Source organism: Anabrus simplex, chromosome 1, assembly GCF_040414725.1.
Source record: "Anabrus simplex isolate iqAnaSimp1 chromosome 1, ASM4041472v1, whole genome shotgun sequence".
NCBI classification, from domain to species: Eukaryota; Metazoa; Arthropoda; class Insecta; order Orthoptera; family Tettigoniidae; genus Anabrus; species Anabrus simplex.
The window spans coordinates 549,392,858-549,418,536 of record NC_090265.1 but is presented as its reverse complement, the minus strand read 5'-3'; the positions used below and the strand labels follow the sequence as shown (position 1 = coordinate 549,418,536).

The window sequence follows — 25,679 nt, the reverse complement described above, 5'->3', positions numbered from 1 at the left end:
TATACAATTTTTAAATGTCACTACAATTAAAACAGAAAAGCATTCTGTTCTTTCAAATAGTAACAATCTTGAATTCCACTACATTAATAACATTTCAATACAACTTTGACATACTATTTGACTTCTACTGTATAGTTCTAATATTAACAACGCTTAAGGATGCAAAGCCCTTATCCGCTATAGCACTGAACTAATTTGAATGAGGTACAGACAAAAAATAAGGCAATGATTCATGGCCTATGTTAAGATGAATTTGGTATCATTCCTTTTTCCATAAATATGTTTAAGCAAATAATCCAGACATATCACAATACCCCTTACGTATACCTCCACTCATACATTTCACAGGAGCTTTCCAGGATTGAAAGTAGAACAGATAAAGGAAAATGCATAAGTATAAATACTTTATTTATAAGATAATTCCTTTTAGCAATAGATCTCTCTCTAGTCAATCATACAAATTACTACAAACAAACATACATACAATACATACATACAAGAGGATTCATTAAAATATCCACCAACAGACAATCTACTCAAAGCTCAGAATGAAAGAAATGACAATTTATACAATATACAATTACTGGTATTATTTCAATAAATGCTCTTCTTGCCTGAGACAGCTCAAGCATAGAACAATCAGTCAATGCCGTCTAAAAGCTCATAAAGGAAGTAATCAGTTGACTGCACAGCATGCTGCACTATGACAGGTAACTAGCTCAGCTCAAGTCTTTAAAACAGGATTTTTTTTCCTTGTGGTCCCAAATATTCCTTGATAAATTTGTCTTGGGCTATCAAACACATCCCAAGAAGAAAGACTAAAAGACTGACTGAGTAGTACTTCTCATTGAGAAAATTATGCCAATTAGGAAGGATTCAATATACTGTATACATATTTATAAATCTCCTCAACATTCCAAGTTCACTTTGCAAAAACTTCAAAAGTACCCTGTCTTACACACTAAACAATAAGAGGAACATTTGTAATACGTTCACAATGCATTAAAATTACTTCTTCCGCCAGAACTTGAATTGCTATCTTCTAGCTGCTGCTCTGATGTACATTATCTGGATTGCACACAACCATTCACTGAATTGAAATTATCAACACTTTAGTTTTGGTATAAAAAGCTTAGCAAAACAATGAATCACCTACGAAATATCCCTTGATTCATCCGTAAGAGGATGAAGAAGGTTGGTCCTCAAGTCTCTAAAACAATGACATGACTTACACACAGTTTCAGGATGAAAATGAACATTCTTTCCTATAGAATATAGGACTGATTGCAGAAGTTGAAGAAAATATTTATACAATCAAACATAAAGGAAATCAAAACATAGGAAATATTACAGACAGGATTAATAATGGAGATGATTATATGGAAGAGAAGTGATTTTGGAGAAGAGGGACACAATAATCACTATTGTATACATACATGTCCTTTGTCTTCTTTACCAGACTCAATTCATGCTTTCTAGTTTCTGTCTTAGCACAGAATTAGCTTAAAAATCACTTAGATACAACAATGTAATCTTAAGCAACCAACATCAAAGTTTATTAACAAAGGGAGTTCCTTCTAGACCGAAATACAAAAAGTGCTCCTCTGCATTCCAACCTGGATCTTTGCAATCTTCAAAAGAGATTGCAGAATACTGTATTTAGACCAAACTCTCTTCTAAAGATATACACCACGGCACTTACAGTTTCCACTTCATGTGATGAGATTAACGCATGAACAATATGTTTTATAATGAGGAAGATAGGAAAGTCTAAGAATCTCAATAACTGAAATACGGAGGTTTATAAGAAATGTGTATCTGCGATTTCCTTTGATAGATCTGAAGAACTGGATTCAGTCATACCAATTCCATCCTAACAATTGTCCAATATAGAAGAGGTCCCACATAACAATGATACTTTATCGAGACAGTGAGACGTGTTTCAACATCAAGCCAACTTTCAAACATTACACAAAAAATCAAAGTTATGTTGGCATACTGAATATTTCCAAACATGTTCAGCTATGAGACTCCCTTGCAGGGCATGTGTGTCTCAATATGCCCATCCTTAGCACCTAACAGGCTAGCACACATTCACTAAGGAATGTCAGTGTTGTACAACAGACAAGTCCTCAGTACTACATCATTTCGTAGGTCTCCGAGTTGGCTCTGAAGCTGTTGGAGGAGGAGGTGGACCACGTTTGTCCAAATCCTCCAAGTAAGTGACTATCAGCTTGGTCCTCTCCTCTGGCATATAATCTAACACCAAATAACGTTTATCTTTCTTCAAAATATCTTCAATCTCACGAATATGTTGTTCATTCTCTTGAACCATTTTGTACGATTTGTGATTTATCAGTTTTGTTTCCTGAAAATAAAAAAGAAATGTAAGCATAGTAAAGATAATGAAAGTCTCTGAAGAATAATGCTGGAAAACTGACAGTTAAAAAAAAAAAAAAAAAAAAAAAAAACCAACATATTTATTCCTCCCTCAATAGTAAATGCTGCAATTGTTTCCTCAATAAAATAGAGTCAATTCATACCAAACGTACCAATATCAGCACACAACAATGAACAATATTATTATAGTATCACACATATTATCTTCTAATCAAGTTAGAGTCTGAACAATCAGCAGAAAACATGAAAAATTATGGAGAATCGCAGTATCGACCACTAATTGATCCACAACTAAGCAATAAATTCTGAATGACAGATACATTATTAATATGAAAGAAAGGCTGCACGAGCAAATTTGAGGAAAACAAGGTAAGAGGCATCTACAGAAACATGAACATGTGAGTTTAAGTTCAGCTGTCCTTCATAATACAGTAAAACTTGCTCAAAGCGGAACATCTATAAAGCGTAAACTTGTCCAATGGGTACAAAAGTTGGATGGTGTTATGCATCAACTGACCAAGCGCCAAAATGGATTTTTTTTTTTCAGATTACTGCACCATCTGGTAGCTAAAGGTGTAAACTTAACACAGATTATTGTTCGGACTTTTATTCTCAATACGATTTCGCGGGAAATGAATTTTGACCACACGCCAACCTCTCAATCATTAAATTGAAGTTTTGCATTAAGTGACCAACCACCATTTCTGAGTATGAATTACGCATCAAATGACCACGCGACAAGCATGCAGTCGCTTGGTCATGTGATGCTAAATGTAGATTCCCGCGTAGCAGATTCCCATACAGGTTTTCTTCCCTACAGCATATGCCCACAACCTAAAATCCTCCGATATGGAAAAATCGAAGTTGGATGAAACAGGGAACGTTTTGTTTTGACCTTGAAAAAACTGCCATTGCCCCGTATTCCCACATATGTGGTTTTTTTACAGGTGCCAGTTGTGGTTAGGCTATATAACTTAGAGATTCATAGTGGGAAAGATAATAAAGGTAATTGTTATGTCTGGTTGGAAGGAGAAGCGGGACAGGGGGGCTCAGGAGGTAGGATCCTGCTTGAACAAGCATCTCATGGAAAACGTGCACAAAGCCAAAGAAGTCATATTGTGGTCAGATTCTTGCGGAGACCAGAATCGTAATACAAAGATTGTTCTACTTCTGAAAACAGTTCTGGAACAACACCCTACCATTGAAAAGATTACACAAATATTTCTATTTCCAGGCCATAGCTTCCTCCCTAACGACAGCGACTTTGGAGATGTAGAACGTGTTTTCAAATTTCAGCAGCGCCTCTATACCGCTGAAAACTACATAAATGCAATGAAGATGTGCCCAAAGAAGACCCCGCTTGTTGTGCACAGAATGACCGGACCGGATTTTCATAGTACAGTTCATCTGGAGAAGCACATTGTAAACAGGAAGACAGGCACAAACAGTGAGAAGGTAAACTGGCTGCCTGTGAGAGAAATAGAGTTGAAGAAAGATAAACCTTTTAGCAATATCTTCAAAATGCATTTTGATGCAGAACACACTGTTGAAGTGAACATTAAGAAATCTACAGTTGGTCGCGGCTTCAGAATGAAAATGGATCAGCTCTACATGGTCTGCTCACTCTGTTATGGCTCAATGGAAAACCAGTTTCAGAACCGAAACTGATCGACTTGTGCTCTCTCATGGAGCTAATTCCCAATGAAGCTAAGCCTTTCTATAACTGCTTGTTTAGTGATCCTGGAATAGACGAAGATATAGATGGGTTTGATTGTAAAATATGGATTTTGAACTAAAATTCTTAAAATCCTGCGTTATAATACACTTGGAGAAACTGTGTGTTTATGATGGCTTAATACTATGATCTACCAGTGTAATTTCTGTACAACTGTATATTCTAAAATTCATGTTTTCTCTGTCATGTATAATTTAATCCTGTACTTAAATTAGCAATAAAATTAGTTAACAAGTAACCATATTTTACACTGCACTAAAATTTTGAGTCAGATTGATCACTAAATAATGCCAATTTTATTTGTTGGTCAAGAGATGCAGAACAAAAAACGAATGTAACCGCAATAAAGCATCAAGTGACCAAGCACCATTATCTCAGATTACGACAGTATACTTCAAACATCCCTAAATAGAATACAATAAGAAGAAAATTTATGTTTTTATCTTCATTTTGGTATATAATACCTCACATTTAACAGGAAGTATGAATTAATACAAATGATATTGCGTTTGTGTCAATATCTCAAAATCTACTTTTGGCGCTTGGTCAAGTGATGCATAATACCATCCAGTTATGGTCCCGGCACACTGGATATGGCTTTGCATGTTATTTATGTTGTATAAAGCGGAATCTATTCAACGTGGAAACGGAAAGAAATTATGAAAATAATTACTGTATAATGCCGAAATTATGCTTTAGCTGTGAAATTTATTTAGCCATACCCGGTACTGCAGGTACATAAATATTTTGCCAGGGGAAGAGTCAGGTGTTTACAAACCGTAACACGCTGCTCTAACGAGATCCAGGTTTCCCAAATTCCTGGTAGAATGGGATTTAAATCTCCACTAATTGCCTGACTCTTGCCATGGTTTGTAGAGATCTTTATCTTGATATACAACTTGAGCCCAATTCTAAAGTAAACAGTTCCCTTACTTTCTGTCCCATCAGTAAATTTGTGTCAGTTTTGAAGACAGCACGATGGCTAAGAAATATACGTCACTGACACTGAACGAGAAAGTGAAAGTTATTGAAGCAAGTGAAAAGGAAAAGTTGTCTGTGTGTGAAATTATGTCACGTTTCAGATGTGGAAAAACTCCAGTTTATGAGACTTTAAAACATAAGGACATTACTAAGCAGTGGATGGAGGGGAATGGACAAATGAAAAGGAAATCTAAGGTAACACGCAATAAAGAAATCAATGACTTAGTGTGGGAATGGTTCATCAGTACTCGTTCGAGAAACCTTCCGGTCCTATGCTAAAGAATGAGGCTCTTGCCATTACTAAATCACTTGGCAACACAGCCTTTAAAACACCAACTGGGTGGCTGGAGAGTTTCAATACAAGATACAATATCGTATTGAATGAAGTCTGTGGCGAGTCCAAAGACGTGGATGGAAATGTAGTAGCAGAGTGGAAAACGAAGCTGCAAAATTTAATTTCTGGCTATGAACCTAAAGACATTTTCAATGCCGACGAAACAGGATTGTTTTTTCGAGCCTTGCCTTCAAAGTCACTTGCGTTTCGTGGGGAAAAGTGTGGTGGGGGTAAAGTGTCGAAAGAAAGACTTAGAGTACTTCTTTATTTATTTGTGTCAGAAGTACCAACTTTACATACAGAAATTAAAAAAAAACATGAGATCTACATTCCTATTATACAAATATACAGGTTTATTATACAATCACAGAAAAAGCAATAATTCGAGAACTAGATGATTCCTCCCCAGTATTGAGCGACGTCAACAGCATTGGGAGAGGCTGCTATCACGTCTTTCATAGTGCACATTGAGGGACATAAAACACACTGACGTAGATGCTGGATCGTTTGCTGCTCTCCGCAATCACGAAGTGATGAATCACTTGAGAAACCCCACTTCTGCAAATTTACTTTTGTTCTACATACTCCTGTACGGAGTCTGTTAAGGGCTTTCATCACTGTCCACTTCTCCTGGTGTCCACATGGAAGACTTTCCTCTGGCTCTATCCAGTTGGAAAGGTGGTTGATTCTTTCTTTCCACATTTTGACCCTAGCATTCTCTGCTTTCCCCTCAAGGTTAACTGATGTGCGGAGAAAACTTTTTGTAGATTTTAGCCTCTGTGTGGCTGGGTGGTATTCATAGAGAGAATGTGCTTCTGAAAAAGATGATTGGAGCCTTTCTTTGTTAGCTGCTACCTCCCTACGAATCTCACCGGGAGCAATAACAGCTAAAAATTGGATCTTCTCAATGGGTGTAGGTTTCAAACATCCAGTAATGATCCTGCAGCTTTCATTTAGAGCGATGTCTACCTGCTTCGTATGAACTGAACTGTACCAAACCACGGAGGCACATTCTCCTGCAGAGTAGCATAGAGCTAGAGCTGATGTGTATAGCAGTGTTCCGGTAAGCCCCCTTTCCATAGTACTTTGAGTTCCTGAGAGGCCTGTGCATGCTGCAGATGGAATGCATAAATTTGAGTCTTAGCTGGATTTGGTTTGAGTTGGTTTTCCTCGTAAAAGTTACCTAGCTCTTCTACTACGGCGGTTAAAGAGATATCTGCTTCATCGAAGGCATCAGTTTGAGTATTAAGTGCAAGATCATCAGCATAGATAAAGCTTTTAGTATTTTCTGGTAATGGCTGGTCATTAGTGTAGATGCTGAAAAGAATAGGAGCCAATACACTGCCTTGTAGTCCATTCCTTTCATTTATCCATCTGCTTCAGCATCCTTGAAATTCAACAAAAAAGCAACAATTTTCCAGCAGAGTAGCTAACATCTTGGTTACCCTGATGTCTCTAATCATTCTATAAAGCTTGTGTAATAATATCCTGTGATTTACTGTATCGTAGGTGGCTGAGAGATCCACAAAAGCCACACCAGTGATCTTCTTCATTTCAAACCCGTCCTCAATGTGCTGGGATAGATGTAAAATCTATGCTGTGCAACTCTTTCCTGGGCGGAAGCCACATTGCTGAGGGATTAGGACTTGGTCTACTACTCCTAGTGATTGAGCAACACATTCTTTCCATTATTTTATATAGGCAGCAGAGTAAGGAGATTGGTCTGAAACTTTTGGGGTCCGAAGGTTCCTTTTCAGGTTTCAGAAAACTTACAGTACTGTTATGCCGTAACATGGAGGGGAAAATGGAAAAGTCCCTGGTAATCGGGGTACCAGCAAAACCAACGTGTTTTAAAAACTTGGACTTGCGCAAGCTTCCGGTAACCTGAAGGAGCAATGGGAAAGCCTGGATGACCAGTGCTTTAATGGAAGAATGGCTAAATGAATTTAATTGTAGGATGAAGAACGAAAATCGCAAAGTTATTCTTTTTCATGACAATGCCATTTGTCACCCACATGTAATTGCTTTCCAATGTCAAGCTACCCTGGTTTCCACCGAACACAACCAGCTCTGTTCAACCTATGGACCAAGGAGTGATTTACACCTTTAAATTTCACTACAGGCGTTTATTGATGCAGTCATTGATCAAGAATGTTGATACAGCTGACAACACCTACTCCCTTGCACGCTCAGTTTTCATACTGGATGCTGTCAACTGGATCAGTTTGGCTATGAAGCAGATCAAACCTCGGACAGTCGTAAAGTGTTTTGCAAAAGCGGGATTTGCAGAAAATGACGTCGGCACAGCTGAGGAAGCGACTGAAAATGTTGCACTGATATCTATGCTGGGCCAACAATGGAAATTTGCATGTAATGTAGACAAATTTGCAGCGACGAGCAACTTGCTACTCACTACAGTTTCCAGTCTGCTGTACAGCTTCTGAAGATCCACCGTACGAGAGTGAAGAAGATGATAATCTGAGGGACGAAGAGGAAAGAGAAAGTCAGGAAAAAATACACACTCATGAACAAGCTATTGAGTATGTACCATTACGTTACAGTTGAAATGATCGTTGACATGCAGATGGAGCGGAGAAAATGGTGCGGAGTAGCTTCAAACAGTGCGAACATCTATGAGATGAATCCAAGATGCGAACTGACCGTAATTAGAAGGCGTAGACTTATGAAGACTGGCGAAAAAAGAGGTTCTTTGATGAAACAACTATGGTCCAAATTCTTAACTACTTTGAAAGTGAAGATCGAGTTTGGAAAAAATAGTAAAACTGTACTGCAAATCAAGAAGAGCTGAGTCAACGTACGGAAGGAAAACCGAGAGATAACATTCATCTTAGCGCTGGATTTAGTCATTGACGCGTGCAAGATAAACCGAGAATAAGGAAATACGCATACATCGCATTTTAAGATATAGGAGACAGAAAAAGATACGATCCAGTATAAAGCTGAGAAAATAAGCGGCATAATACCATCAAGAACAACAGAAATATTAGTTACGAGCATTAGTCAACACTCAGCTGACAATATATTTTATGAGAAAAAGCCTTATTGGATATATATTTAGAGAACATTTCTGAAGCATTAAGGAATACCAATAACCATTCATATATGTTAGAAGACTTATAATGGAAGATCTAACTGTTCATTTCGCCCAACTAATATTACCTTCTTATTGCATGGAAACCGGCGATATGATGATGTACGCTTAAAATGGTGGAGGAAAGGCCGCCCTGGATGCCGTAGCTCAAGCCGAGATGCCCAGACCATTGCCAAGCTGTGAAGTAGACGGAGACGGGAGCTGATGTGCAGAGATGGCGTGAAACCAGCAGAAGCAAGCAGATGACACAATCGGATCGAGCTAAGTAATAAGATTCCCATATTTTCATTCTAAAATTATTCGTTATTGATGAAAAAAAAATTGTAGAACATGTGAAATTGCCTACAGATAAAGTGTATGTGCCATTATGTGATTCACAATGCTAGATTTTGAGAAGTTAACCGCAAACGCGTGCCAATTTGAATGATAGTTATATCCCTAATGTGAATTTAGATTATTGTAAGCTTGAACGGAATGTGTATATTGATGGTTATGTATCAATCTACTCGGAAAGGTCATTAGTGTTGAACTAGGTGAGATTAGCATCGGAATAATTGCACTGCAGAGTAAAACCTACATATTGAAGAGACCAGATCGGCAGACAAGGTAATTATGGCTGTACTGTAAGAAGAAATGGATTGTATGTTGGGAATTTGCAATTAAGTAAGAAGAATATGACGTCGATGGATTTGAATACCGTAACAGAGATGTTATTTTAGAAGGAATGAGTTGAGAATTATGAATGCGAATGAAGTTATAAGAAGAGATATAAAAGAAACGTGAAATAATGATGGTATGGGAAGATATTATATTTTATTATGTGAGTAATGGCAGGAAGTAGTTGTTACGGATTCATATGTCAATTATGGATGTTGTATGGTAAATAAGGCGCTAGCTGCAAAGTTAAGTTATGTTTATTTGAGTATGTAGGTACAGTCCAAATGAATTAATGTCGAATGGTAGTATGTTATGAAAGTTTACGAAAGCCTAAATGAGTCTCACATATTTAACGGAGTAGATGTAGGGATAGTAAGAGACATCGCCGTACTGAATGATTGTTTTCCAATGAGAAGGTAGAATGGTATTGAATTACAATATAGTAATGGCACAGCGGTAAATAATATGAATGTTCTTCAATGATAGTAGCACATGAATATGTGAATGTACAGCACGAATTGCATAATTTATACTGATTGATAATTCTATGAATGGCACTTAATGATAAGATATTTGATTTTCACTGGTGTAAATGCATAAATATGACTATATTTGCTTGGGATTACTATGAATATAGTAATTTAATGTGGAAGGTCAGTTGATACCACATAAAAGGGAACTTATTAATTATCTCGTATTCCGAAATGCTAACATAAAAATACAACAAAAATGAATATGAAGAATACCCTATCCTCCTATAATAATCAAACCTCATTTACCCCCTAGAACTGCTTTTGTGTAATAATGACGGATTGTAATGAGTTAACAAGTTATTAACGGAAAGTTATGGATGAAAGATGAAAGAAATCCCAACTTCAATAATGTTAATTGAGAAAATACTGTATTTGAAACTAAATATGTAACATAATATGTTTTTCTTTTCTCTACGATTTCCAAATCAAGATAATTTTGTTTAATACCGCATTAGCATGCTAATAAACTAGTATTAGGGCAATTCCTGCGTTTTTTTTTCCGAAAGTAGGTAATGATATGTAGTATTAAGATGGGATATACGATTATAGTAATAATTTATGAGATGATATGAGAGATATTGGATTATCTGCTATCATTTGGGAGTTAGATTGGCTTACAAGCGATTATGCTCACTCTTCAGCGGAACCTACGGATACTTTAAACCGTATTCATGAATGAAATTGTCATATTCACCCTGAGAACCTAAATTTTACCACCCAACCGACGGGTGTAAGTATGTTAGGGACATTATGAAATTTGCTGTCAAGTCAATTCACCGTGACTTCTTCAGCTAAAGACTACAATGAGAAAGACATAACATCAAGGTAGGTGAAACAGGTTTGTTTGTTAATCATGTGGAAGAAGGAATAATTTGACAAATATGGTACTGTGTGTAATGTGTTATATTGTTGCTGCTGGGACAAAACCTATCTAAAATATTTTAGCTTAGAACTTTGATCGGTAAGGTTCTGTCATCTCAGGTTCAATACCGTGTGCATATTATCAAGGCATTCTCGCTCTTCATAATGTCTGTGCTGCGGGCGAGTATATCTCCAAAATTATTATCACATAGGAGGTTTTTGTCCTGACAACGATGATATGTATAATGTAGTTTGTCTATTAAACATGTGGAATAAGGCAGAAATTATCCGGTTTTCATTGGGTACGGTATACACAGTACATACTATACATAATATGTTGAGTGTGTTATAGTGCAGGCCTATGCAAGAGTAATAAAAACCTACTGTACATCATGATATTATGTTACTGAGATTTGCATCACCAAAACTAGACTAATGGATCAGGGTAAGTAATTTGTGAATCTTTTTGTATAATTTTGTTCAATCCAGAAACTTGTCTAATTCGGAAAAGAAACTCAGACCCTTGCGATTCCGCTTTGAGCAAGTTTTACTGTAATTTGTATGTAATTTTAAATTCAAGTTTGAAGACTTAAAATAACAGCAATGACTTCAAAAATCCTTGATCCTTGAGTATCAAACAATGTACATATCAACCAAAAATCGCAGTGTACAAAGATGTGGAGTTAGTCCTTTGTGCTTTCATATTTTATGTAGTATCCTTTTTCCACATAGACACAATATTGTGTTAACCCTAGGAAGTCCAAGATACTTTTTATCACAGGCAGGAGGGGGTGGAGGTACAGATTTGGTGGTGGTGGTGGTTATTGGGGTACCTGTCGAACCCACAGAATAAAATAAATCTTCTCACTTCTGAAACATGTTTTGTTTGTTAATAACTGTGGGGAAAAAAAAAAAAAAAAAAAAAAAAAAACCCACGGATTTTTACATGGTTAGCAATGTAGAATATATTGTGCTCTACCTCAGAAACATGTTTTCTTCCTACAATGCAATAGTATACCAATTATAACTGTTAGAAGCTGCTACACTTATGTAGATTTTTTCTCTTTGCAATTGGCTTTACGTCGCACTGACATAAACTTAACCACAATAGGTATTTTGATTTGATCCTGTATTGACTTGTCTAAATCTGCTAAAGAAACTATTTAAAATAGTTTCTGTTGGGTCTACCTTGTCAATACACTTTTAATAATTGAAAATTATTTATTCATTCGTACTTACTTCACTGATGAAGGGAATGCATATTGTTCCTGAAACATGTATGAATGAATAAACCAATTTTCAATAACTAAAAGTGTATTGACAAGGTGGACCCAACACAAAACTATTTTAAATAGTTTCTTTAATAGAAAAAGATAGGTCTTATGGCGACGATGGGACAGGAAAGGGCTAGGAGTTGGAAGGAAGTGGTCATGGCCTTAATTAAGGTACACCGGGCGAGTTGGCCGTGTGGTTAGGGGCGCGCAGCCGTGAGCTTGCATCCGGGAGATAGTGGGTTCGAATCCCACTGCCGGCAGCCCTGAAGATGGTTTTCCGTGGTTTCCCGTTTTCACACCAGGCAAATGCTGGGGGGCTGTACCTTAATTAAGGCCACGGATGCATCCTTCTGACTCCTAGCCCTTCCCTATCCCATCGTTGCCATAAGACCTATCTGTGTCGGTCCAACGTAAAGCCACAAGAAAAAAAAAAATTAAGGTACAGCCCCAGCATTTACCTGGTGGGAAAATGTGTAACTATGAAAAACCACCTTCAGTGGGGTTTGAAGCCACTATCTCTCGAATACAAGCTCACAGCCAGTCATACAAATAACTGAAAAAACAAAATCAGTGTAGTAGGATTAAAGAGGAAATGTTAGACAGCAAGGTGAAGCTTGAAGGAAAGAGGGAAATACAGAATGTTTAGCTTAAGTCAGGCTAATTCACCATACAACCTTGAGAAGAACAGATTGGTTAGACAGAATATTTTGAAAACCTCCTTTATGCAGATGAAAACATTCAGGTAAAGTTTCACATCAGGGATGAGAACAAGGATAGAAATATAGCTGAATGAGGTAGTGGAGGGCAAATAATCATCATTAAAAAAAAAAAAAAAAAAAAAAAAAGAAGAATGAATTAAATTAAAACAGAAGCAACTCACTGGTGGCAATAATACAGCAATATGATTAGCACGAGATTTGGAGTGGATAATGGTAATTATTTTTAATAGGCCTGAAGACAGAGAAACCTGACAAGGTCTAAAGTTTATGCTCAAAGCATGAAACTTTTAGTTCTCTGATCTGTTATGTTACTCTAGAAAAGTATAAATACTGATCTCTACTAGAAAGAAATCTTGCTTTGATGGAAAAGTGACAATGACTAGGAAATGTTAATAATGGAGTAAGATTTTTCTGAGCAGAACTGTAACAGCAAAACCATTTTATTAACAAGATGAGGAATGCAATATGGTTGGTATAGGAGGGGATCTTCAGGTGTCCACAGTAATATCTCAGATAGTTATGTAATCGAATATGAAATAATTGCTTGTTTGATTATTTCATTTTATTCCATTATTTATTTGAAATGCTATTCAAATGAATGAGGCAATCAAATAGTGAATGCTTTAGAAATAACCAAATGAAAAGTGATTCAAATGTTGTCATCAACTCATCAATCTCATCACAGCGAAATTAATTACCTATCTCCATTCCCTTACAGGACGTGTGAAGGTGGGACAATCAGTCTTCCGAAAATAATACAACCTCATGCTCCACACATGCAAATGAGTCATCTCTCAGATGTCACTACTTAAAATGAATACATGTATATAATGCATCATGCTCCCACGTGGTTATGCGAAGTGCAATGCTAGTGTCGACTTTGACTGCTTGGCTCACCAAATTTATCAAGTCATAAATTAAAATTTGCCAGAATTTTCTCTAAATGGCGAAATTGCTAGTCACTATCACATCCTCTATTAATACAAACAAAAAAATGGAAGGGGACTGACAATTCGAAAAATGAAAGTGTCTACTAAAGAAAGACAAGGGCCACAAAGGGCGTGAAAATAAAAAGACTCCCTAGGCCTTGGAAACCTAATACCGACGAGGTCGGAAAAGAACAAAAGTTGACTGAGGAAGATCGATTACAATAAATGAAAGTAAAGGAGCTCGGCACAAGTGAGTTGAAGCAATACCTGGACTCAGCTAAGCTGTGGATACCGACCCACACTGACTGACTGACTGACTCACTCACACACTCAATCAATCAATCCTCATATACATTTAAGGCATTTGTCCAGTTAGGCATAATGCATATCAGTTGTTCACCTAGTCTTTTCTTAAATATTTTAACAGTCCCTGGGGCCCCTTTTAGTTGCCTCTTATGACAGGCAGGGGATACCGTGGATGTTATTCTACCACCCCAACCCAGAAAGGAAACTAATGGTTGGTAAATGAAAGAGACAGAGCTGTATAATAATAATAATCTATATATTTAAAACACTAGGCTGATTTTTGTTACATCGATTTTGAGAGAACAGTTGAACCAATTGGCATTCTGACCAAAGCTCTTGGCCTGCAGATTTGCAGTGTCTTTAAAAGCATAAAATTTATTGCTGTATATTTTTAAATTATTAAAGAAAATATAGCATTGTGATTGGATAATGCGCTCACCAGTACTTCAAGCCCACATGCTGGTGCACTGCCGGCCATGTACATGACAGGAATTCTACAGGGTGTACACGCATGCACGCGCCACCTGATATGACGTCTCCTCGCTGAGGTCTACATAACTGTGCAGTCAGTCGTGGACTCGTTGTTTGCAGAGAGTATTTCACGATGACTAGACAAACATTAATCATAATCAATATTTTCCAGCTACAGTTTCCCGGGTGTGTTGAACAAGTGCTCGCTATTTCTTTCTGTCAGAGTAGAGTTTCTGTTCCTCTACATCATCTCATTTGATATTTTGGTCTTTCTACTGGTCTCTTTCCTCTCATTTCTCTGTCACAAACATTGCCCACCTAATTGACCAGGGTGTCTACTGAGTTCCAGTTTTAAAATTCCAGTATATTTTCAGTAGGCCTATATTCAGTATAACTATCAACAACATTCTATTACCTAATGCTATGAATTTTTTTTAAATTCTTTAGGAAGAATTACACACTTGAAGACTGGACATCAATAATGGGCTAAGTACCAAACTGTTGATTTTGAGTTATTCAATTTTTTTGTTTTTGTCAAAAATTTTTTGATAAAGAACCTTAACCATATTTTTTATTTAATATCTAGGGTAAGATTCATATTCCTATTGCATTTTTTTCTTAATTTCCTTTCTCGTATCAATAAAACATAAAATTTTACTCAGCAAAATGTAGAACGTGTTAAGTGCCACATTTTTTGTCAGCAAGAACGAGGTAAGTGCCAATGAAAAATCTCAACCTTTTATTAATTTTAACTGTTTATTTCAGTAATTCTACAATAATAATAAAAAGTGTCCAAGTACATTTTCAAGCATTTAATTACAGTTTACCTTTTTTTACTTCTAGTTAGAAAATCCTAGTATAGTTTTTCTAAGAATACAAAACAATTTTAATTGATTAATTCTTCGAAGAATACTCGATTCTCTTCCTTCAAATCTCTTCTTCTCAGCTGACAAGTTTTTTTGACACGGGTGTGATGGTAAAACCAAGTTCTTGATTGTATTAGTAGTAACCCTTTTCTTGAGAACCTTGCAAGTACTTCAAATTCATTAAATACTGTTCTCTTCTTGACGAATCCGGGTGCGGCTTTTTGAACTTTAATCCAGCTGCATTTGGAAATATTTAGTTTTGTCGTATTGATATATGAATCAGCTGCTTTTATTAAAATCAAAGAAGTCATCAGGTTGAAGCATAGTAACCGTAAATTGATTGTTCGGTGTTGCATTCACCATAAGTTTGACCAGGTCAGGAACTTGACAATTTTCAATCCTTTTACGTTTCTCGATCTGTGCAAAATCTCTGTCACAAGATAAAACTGAATGGCCAGAGACTAAAAATTTATGGTTTATCTCATCATACTTGCCAGTAATCGTCACGTAAATCCAAAGAAACATCATCATTTTGTTCTTGTTCTGGCCATTGCAGTTATCAGACTAGACATTAAGTTTTCGTTTCGTCATAAATTCAGGACTACCGAGTGCTTTAAACAGACATGGAGCAATTTCATTACTGCCTCAACCACTCATACCCTCGTGCCACAAGTACGAGCCCCTTGTTGTTGTCACCTACATGGACACACAGATTGTAGCATGAAAGCTAAGGGGAATAAAACATTGATTCTCCCTTCTTTCTATTTTGCTTGTGTCACTGTTTAATTCCATCGTTCTTAAAATGTACTATCACAAATTAAAACTCTCAACAGACTATTAGAAGGAGACAGACTGAAATTCACTCGCAATCAATAAGCGAAATTGCATGCCAATACTGCACCCTTGAAAATTGGTTATTGGTTTGTATGGAAAGAATATTTTATTACTGGGGTGGAACAATGCATAAAATTATCATCCAGGAAGGAGATTTCAACTCTGCACTGTCTGCTAGCCTGCAGTGAAACAGGTTTTCCCCGCCGTGTAAGCGAGTCTGGTTTTTTTTTTTTTGTGCTTTGTTGAAGACACCAGATGAGTAGCACGTGGACATGACCTCTACCAGACCAAAAGCGATCAATACTTTGAGATTTTGACGTCATGATATTTAACCAATTGGATCGCAAGGTTAGCCCGATCGCTAAATCTCAGCCAATAAAATTCAATTAACAAACACACCTACATCTTGAAGAAATAAATACCCATGTATCTGGGGGAATCTTTCTCATTTGCTCTTTTGCTCTTTCGTGTCTTCAGTTGTCTACGGGAGTAATTGCTTCGCACAAGTACAAGTCATCGTGTTGTAAGAGCACTTGTGTTATTGGAGACGGCATATCCGACGTTGAACATTACAAGCATTCATTTGACGAAAGACGATATTTTTTTCTGCTTCTGAGGAAATTTTGAGATACGGAAATATTGGAAACGCAGCAGTTCAGATTTCCTTAATTTTATAAATCTGAGGGAAAATTTAAAGTACGTAAAACTGTGCCAGCTTGGAGAATCGAGTGTGTGTTGGGAACTATTACTAAAACAAACTTTTTAGTTTCAGCTTTCACCAGAAGACGGAAGATCATTAGCAGTCCTGAACTATTTCGGAAGAATGGAACTTCAACATTACGACGGAGTTTGTAAGTGTCCTAAGTCCTCGCCTGCTGCAGCCATGTGTAACTAAAATGTGAGGCATAATTCAGCCCAGGGGAGAATAATATTGGAGATGGAGTGTGGTTAAATATTCACTGATCATCAACCGAGTCCAGAAGCCAAGTCTACTACAGCTAAGATTTTAAATTATACTTTTCTCTATTTTCTGTTGTAATAATTATGTAGACGTAGTCCTTGCTTGAATATTTGAGATCATTTCTAATAGTCTTTGTAGTTAGGAATTTCACTCTTCTTTCACTGGTGTTGGTAGATTTGATGTGTGTGAGAGTGTATTTGGGATCTATATTTTGTTCTATTTGTGTGAGTGCTTCGTGACATGTTCTCACTGTCCCATGATAAGTCAAGGAAAGTGTTAAAAATATTTGACTCACGCGATAACATTTATTAATTTATAAAATAATGATGGAATAATTTTTGAATTATTTGGGACAGAACATCGACGTGTTCTGTGAATTTAGGATTTTTCCTTGATGTGTTTGTGGTTTATCATAGATTCGAGATAGGATAGAGTCATCTATGATTTCATTAAACCATAGCCTACGATGATATTTTTGAGACTTGTAAATGGATCTAAAGATAGGGTTTTATTTGTGTGTCCATTACATGAGTCAGTTAAGGAAGAGAGTGTGTCTTTGAACATAATTTCTTCTTGTGCAGCACATATTGATCGATAATTTGAGGTAACAGGAGATTAAAAATAATGTAGTCGTGACTCATAGACCGTATGCGCGAATGCTTATTTATCTATGACTGTAGGCAATTCTATGGAATTTTTAGTGATGATTTCTACTGTAAAATTACCCTGGAACATTGTTGTGGAATCTATTTCATTGAAAAAGTGATAATCCTGTTACAATCACACGCCAGACGATCGTAATGGTAGCCCTTGTCTGATATTGTCATCGGGAGAAACTCTCATATTTCAAATAAAATTTAAAATTAAAAATCAAGAGATAGGTTTCGATAAATCTATTTGATAATATTACCGTGGACCAAAGCTTGAATGTGAGATGGATGAATGACTGATTTCGTTTGTAAATGTAAATTTCATGGTGATATTTCGTCATGATATGTGTACGCTGTGTGCGTAAAGTTTTTCGATTTTTTTGTTGTTGTTTTGTGGCGAGCATATTTGGCTCAAATATAAATCTTTAAGCAATTTTAAGACGGAATAAGATAGATTAGGATCTTTGCTTCGAGGGAAAATACTTAAGCAAGGATCGCATCAATGAACTAAGCTCACAAAATGTAAAATGTTTAACTTTACAATGCAAGAATTTTAAGTCTTTATTGTGAGTTGTGCACAACACTAGGTCAATTGACACAAAAGTAAAAATCTAATGAATTGAATATTGGACTTCAAGATAATTAAATAATTTGAAGCATAAGTAATTAATTAGGATAATACTTAATTAATAGAAATGATTTATTTGATTTTTTCGTGTGAGGTAAAAATTTGACTCACTGCAAAATAAATCGCAGAGTATTGTTAATTTAAATAATAATTTGAAATATTAGATTTTTGATATTTTGAGATAGGATTTTCTCAGATAATAATTTCCTAATACGATTTATTAAGACTCAGTTTCGTATCTTTGCAGAATGCAATTTAATGAAGAACTGTGGATGAATTCCAGCAGGGAAGAGCTAAATATTTTTTATTCAAGATTTTGAAAATATTAATGGAATTTGGAAAGTGCTAATAATTTCTTTTTAATAAATGTTAAAACCCATAATTTTTTAGTGTTTTCATTTGTCGTCAGTCCTTAGGTTGTCCCTGTCCTCAATAATTTAGCGTTGCCTGTAAGCGAACGTTCCGCCTCTGGGACTTTTGCTTACCGGCTGAGCTGCCCGGCAAAATGGGGGCAATATGTATGTCCGTCTTGCTGATACTTTGCAAGTTAGATCGGAAAATGAGATATTAAAAGCCAGTCACATTGTTATTTTGCCCTTTACTTTCAGTAGCAGTCCACGAAATATGTTGCAAAATTATCAGGATGCAATGGCAATTGTGAGAAAATTTAGCAAACAAGACATCTTCATTATTTTCATTCACAACCCCTCGTTGGCTGAATGGTCAGCGTACTGGCCTTCGGTTCAGAGGGTCCCGGGTTTGATTCCTGGCCGGGTCGGGGATTTTAACCTTCATTGATTAATTCCAGTGGCCCGGGGGCTGGGTGTTTGTGCTGTCCCCAACATCCCTGCAACTCACACACCACACTTAACACTATCCTCCACCACAATAACACGCAGTTACCTACACATGGCAGATGCCGCCCACCCTCATCGGAGGGTCTGCCTTACAAGGGCTGCATTCGGCTAGAAATAGCCACACGAAATTAATTCACAACCCAACATGGCCTGAAATTACTACTTGTGAGCTTGCATCCGGGAGATCGTGGGTTCGAGCCCCACGGTCGGCAGCCCTGAAGATGGTTTTCCGTGGTTTCCCATTTTCACACCAGGCAAATGCTGGGGCTGTACCTTAATTAAGGCCACGGCCGCTTCCTTCCAACTCCTAGTAGGCCTTTCCTGTCCCATCGTCGCCATAAGACCTATCTGTGTCGGTGCGACGTAAAGCAACTAGCAAAAAAAAAATTACTACTACCTTATGAAAATGCCAACAATAGACCTGATGTCCTCGTTCATGCTTTTCATGCAAAAGTAAAGGAATTCTTACGTTTAAATTAATCAAAAGCAAATTTTTTCTGAAGTTCAAACTTTCTTATACAGGGTTGAATTCCAGAAGCGAGGTTTATCTCATCTACACTTACTGGTTTGTCTTTGAGATAGTTCTAAATTGAGAGAAATCTCTGGTATTAATAAGAGAGTTCCTGCAGAAATACCAGATCCTCATAATACCACATTGTACAACTTAGTAAAGAGACACATGGTACATGGATCCTGCGGCCTCCTGAATCCCAGTTCAATTTGCATGAAAGATATAAGATGTAAGAATGATTTTCCAAAATACTTTGTTCCAGAAATTAAAGAAAATGTGAATGACTATCCACTTTACTGCAGGCGACAGAATGCAAGAACACACACCGAACGTGTACAAGGCACCAATATTAAAATCGACAATCACTTCATGTTCCATACTACTGATTTCTATTGATGAACTTTCAGGCCAATATTAATGTCGAAATTTGTGCAAGCATACAAGAATCAAATACATACATAGATATGTTCATAAGGGGCATGATTGCACAAACTTGAAAATCAAGCCAACTGATGGAATACCACATTATGACGAAATTTCTACGTTATTTCAATGCTAGATATGTTGATTCAAGTAAGGCTGCATACAGGATTCTTGGTTACAACACGCACGAACAGTGCAACATTGTTGCCCGGTTACCTATCCGTTTACCTATCCATTTACCAGACCAACAAGATGTATTTTTTCATTCCGATAATGCTTCACAAGGCGCAGTTAAAAAGTACACAACTAAATGCCTGGCTTCAGCTGAACAAAAATCCAACATACATTTATCCCGAAACACCCGTTCATTATGGGATAAAAGCAAATGTATTTGGAAAAAATTACTAAGATTAAAAAAGGTAATAGGTCGGATGTACGTTTCTCCGTCTGAACCTGAAAAATGCCGCTTGCGCTTATTTTAACTTCATGTTGTGGGTGCCATAAGCTTTGAAGATCTTGGAACATACCAATATATTACCTATCCAACCTATAATGATGTGGCAATTAAGCTTGGATGATTCAGAGCGGCAATGCTGTTTGATGGAAGCATAGGATTTCCAAACGCCTTTTCAAATGAGACACACTTATTCACCTATATATGCATACTCCATTAGCTTTGCAATGCCAGTTACTTATGGGACATGTATAAAAACTCTTTCAGTGAGGTTTATTTAAAGTCTGCAGACAAAAATACAGCTTATCAATTGTCTCTTAGAGATATTAATAAAAGTTTGAAATTGTAAGGCTTCTCTCTCCCAACATTCAATTTGCCTGTTGTTAATGACATACATTTAAACGAGCAAACTACTAACGTGCCAGTTTTCAATTTGGCCTTAATGATTCCCTAGCAAACTAGGAACAACTTTCAATTGGATGGTCACATGCCAAATCGAACCAAGCGCCAAAATCGGATGTTTTTGTAAACCGGTATAACATGAATATAGATAGCAATATCCTTCTTGTGCCAAAGTGGTCTAAAGTTACTATGAGCCAGGAGGAAGTGACATCACAAAGTTGTTGTGGCATAAGGTTGGTTATACTGATTTCATTCTGCCAGAGTGAATCAAACACCGAAAGAAGATGGCTTCGGAAGGAAATGGTCCATGAGCGAGGCATTTAATTTCATCCAGAAACATTGCAGAAATAACAGCAGATATCCAGAGTGACTTCAGTTTTGGCTCCTCAGACCTGTTTAACCCTGAGGAATGGGAAGAATGTACGAGTGAAGGTAAGTTTCGCAATATTTTTACAGTAAATATGTTTAGTTTATTTTGAGGTTAGTAAGAACAGTTATTCATTTGCCAAGACAGACCATGCTTTTCGTGTGTTTATACTCGAGAGTCATAGCTACTCTTTTGTTCCGAGAGCCAGTGTTACCATACTCAATTCATTGTATCCAAAGAATAAATAAGATTCATTAGCTGCGTGAGTTCACAAACAGAGGTCGTAGTGATACTGTCTTTGCAATTGCTTCACTTTGGCATGCGTTTCCAGTAGTCGCTGTGATGTATTTGGAGTTGGTCCGCTTTGGCAAATATTTCCAATGCAAAATTTTATTGCTTACAGATATTTTTCTATAACTTTTTCAGAGCCAAATACAGATGAAGAACAATGTAGCGCAAAGAAGAAAGGAAATTAACCAGCAGAAAAAGGGAAAAATCAAACAGGAAATGGACGAAAGGAAGAAGAGAATGGAGCACCCACATTCAGTTCCATTAAAAAGAAGAAAGAGGACCCTGCAAAGTGGAAAAAAAACATTAGGAAGGTCAACAGAATCAGAGGAAAGGCATATACAACTGTGAAAGGAAGACTAGTTCCTGAAAAACACTTCATAGATTATGAGTGTAAATGTTTAAAGAAGTGTCATACTAAAGTGTCGAAAGACTATAGGAGAGCATTTTTTGGTCGGTTTTATAACTGTGATTCTTGAGCTACACAAACAGCACTGATTATTGGCTCTATAAAATGCCACAGTGTCAGCCGCAGGCGAGTGAAAAATGTAGGCATTTCTTCAAGAAATCTCAGCCGAAAATACTTCATACGTTCATCTACAGATGGGGACACTGAGGTATGCAAAGACATGTTTATGAAGACATTGCAACTAAGCAGTGCTAAAATTCATAGAGCACTGCTGAAGGCTAAGACAGGTACAATACAAGACCAATGAGGGGTGCATGAACCACATAATAAAAGTACCTCCAGTACTGTAGGCCTTATTAAAGAACACATTGAAAGCTTCCCTGCAGTTTATAGCCACTACACAAGGAAAGATTCAAATAAAAAGTACTTGAATACTAATCTAAATTTAAGTTTAATGTACAGGCTATTTGTTTAGAAAGTTAAACAAGAAGGTTGTGTTCAGAAGATGCCTTGTCAGTTGCTGTATGAGAGAGTCTTCAGGCGTGACTTCAATATAAGCTTCTGTCCCCCTAAAAAGGACATATGCCACACATGTGATTGTGTGAAAATTCAGATTCAGTCAGCTGAAGCCAGTAATCTTCCTAACGATGTGACACAGTTGATGGCAAAGCTAGAACTTCATCACCGTAAAGCAGAACGTGCAAGAGATGCTATGAAGAACGATGAAATCTGAAGATGGACTCAGCGTGATATCATTCGACATGCAGAAGGTAATGTCTTTACCTCGCTTAATCACGAACAAAGTCTACTACAAAAGACAGGTTTCTTGTTTCAATGTAGGAATCCATGATTTCTGCTCTAATAAAGACACTATGCATCTTTGGGATGAGAGTGTGGCATCCAGAGGGGCACACGAGATAGGATCTTGCATCTTAAAATACCTGAAGAGTCATGAAACTAAAGAAAAGCTAATAGCGTGGTGAGACAGCTGCGGTGGTCAGAACAGAAATTTCAAGGTGGCTTGTTTCTTGATGTTTGTGGTCCAGTCTTCAGAGATATGCATTAAAGAAGTTATCCACAAGTTCGCTGAACCAGGACATTCCTACCTACCTAACGACAGTGCATTTGGAGATATAGAGAGAAAGCTTAAGTATCACCCAGAGGTCTATGCTCCATCACAGTGGCGTGACATAATTTCATGTGCAAGAGTAAGGAAAAATGCTTTTGAAATAAGTGTAATGGAAACAGAAGATTTTAAATATACTGAAATTCTGCAGCAACATCTTGTTAACCGTAAAAAGAATGATTCAGGTGACAAAGGTGAAATGCTTAAGATCAAAGAAATGAGATTTACGAAAGGAAAGCCTGACATAATGGATTATAAATACATTCACAACGAGGACTGTGAATACTTTTCAGCGAACTTCAATAAAAGGCTAAAGGGCAGACCAACAAACCTTGGTGAACTTGATCTTCCAATACTCTATCCAAGGGGTAGACCTCTGAGTGAAGACAAGCGTAAAGATGTGAAAAGTCTACTGAAATACGTCCCTCCAGTATGTCATTCATTTTATGAAAGGATCACAAGTGCTAGTGTACAAAACATCACTACTTTTGAACATGACTGCTCTGACAATACCTGTGAGGAAATCGGTACTGAATCTGCATGAAGTATACTTTTCAAGGGTATTCATATGCAATTTAATTTGAAAGGGTACTGGTACATGGATTTTATTTTACCAGTGGTATCAGTTGTTGTATTTTGTTAACTTTTATTTGTTCATCTCTGTTTGTAATGTCTAAATGTGAATTAAGAATAAATCAAAATACTTTGTATGCCAAAACGGACCATATCCCAATCATCTTAAAAAAGTAATGTAATTCAGAATGGAAATGTGTTGCATGGTTCCTGTAAGTATAAAAAGAAAAGTATAACTATGTAAATTGTCGGTACAAAATATTAGAAACCAGAGTCAACAGCAGATTTTTAATTTATCTATAACTTTGAGCCCTAATTTCTCAGAAAGTTTATTTTGGCACTTAGTTCGATTTGGCATGTGACCATCCAATTATTAATGAAATCACTGATGTGCTTCAACAAAACTGTCATGAATGCATTTTTCACTGACAGTGCCAGAGGCACTCGGGAGACATTTATTTACCGAAGCTTAATACAGAAGTGCTGCAGTTTAGGGCTTCATGTTATATCAGTAGCATGACCGGAATAGCCGCTGTTTTGCTGCCAGACGGTCGAACAGTACACAGTGCATTCAAAATTCCTCTTTATTTAAATGCGAGTTCAGTGTCTGGATTAAAATTAAATTCCAAAGCAGCTGACGATATTTGATTAGCACAGCTCATAATATGGGATGAAGCTCCAATGGTAAGTAAGTCACTCAACTTATTAATGTGCATGAATCGTCTTCTAAAAGATATAGTGGGTAAAGACATTCCTTTTGGTGCGAAAAATGCTTTTGGAGGAAACTTCAGACAGCTCTTGCCTGCCGTGATGCATGCTTCTCGCCAAACAATTATCCACGATTGTATTAAATATTATCAACGATTAAACTTTATAGGGTCCACCTATTCAATACAATAATAATGTTGTTTAGATGTAATTACAACATTCTAAATTTATTCAGGACTAGTTCTGATGCATTCTTCTTGTGTCATCCTCAGCTGTACAAATAACTTGGAAAACAGGCAATTATATAAATCTCATGGTAAATATTAACCTATTTACATAAGATAAAAACCTTATGACGTCTTCAACTTTTTGGAAAAGAAAGAATGGTTGAACATTTCAATTCGATCATGTGTCGTTTTAATGTAGATGTTAAGTTCTTTGTACGGCTGAGGATGAAGCCAAAAAATGTGTGTACAAAAGCCCTCTACCTTACTCGATATTTCCACCATTCCTCTTCTAGTACTTTATTGCTACTGACTCCTCTATTTGCAATACAGTCCACAACAGAGCTCCTCCATCTCATTCTAGGATGTCCCCTAGGTGTAGTTTAATCGCTGTAATCTCAGTTCAATACGGACAAAAACAAAACTTCTTGCGTTAACTTAAATATTCTCTTCTCCAGCCCTTCTTCAAAATACACCGTTTGCATAAAAACGTGGGCAAAACTAGAAGAAATAGAATTTTCTGCTTTCTTGCTAGAAATTGGTAATAGCAATTAACCTTCTGTAGATGGTGAGAATCAAATGTTATTGAATTATCACCCAGAATTTTAGCACATGATGACATTGCGACTGAAATTTCCAGTAAAACATTCACTTCTGTGAAAGATATCATCATTTCTCTTACACCAAAAAATGAACACTGTAATGAAATTAATTTGAAAGTCATTCAACTTACACCCGGTACTTCAAAAACATACGCTTAGCACTAACAGATTAATTAGCGGCAAAAGATCTGCAGAGGTCAACGCCACAAATAAATATCATTAAAAAAACCCAACAGATTAATTACTGAAGATTAAAGTCAGCTGCTTCAATTTTCTGCAGAATTTTTGAATTCCTTGGAATAAAGTGGTTAACCTTGTGACAGTATTTAGCGTACCGAACGTCCCCAGAAAACTTTTTGGACTGGTATCTTCAACGTTAGAAATTCTTATCAACGGACAATGAACATTGCCGTATCTCATTTAGAGTGGAATACCTTGCCATTTTCGTATGATATTTGACTATTTCCTTCAACTTGATCTGTGC

At 36.8% G+C, this 25,679-nt stretch overlaps 1 protein-coding gene across 3 annotated transcripts in view; it reads right to left on the bottom strand.

Annotated features, from left to right (window-relative positions):
* Nucleotides 1–382: 382 nt before the first annotated feature.
* Nucleotides 383–25,679, bottom strand: part of LOC136857127 (transcription elongation regulator 1) — a 513,780-nt gene continuing 488,483 nt past the window's right edge. For all 3 annotated transcript variants that reach the window (XM_067135534.2, XM_067135536.2, XM_067135535.2), the window contains exon 18: nucleotides 383–2,368. In XM_067135534.2, the coding sequence (XP_066991635.2) occupies nucleotides 2,144–2,368 (225 nt within the window). In that variant the 3' untranslated portion in view covers nucleotides 383–2,143. The remainder of the gene's footprint in view (nucleotides 2,369–25,679) is intronic.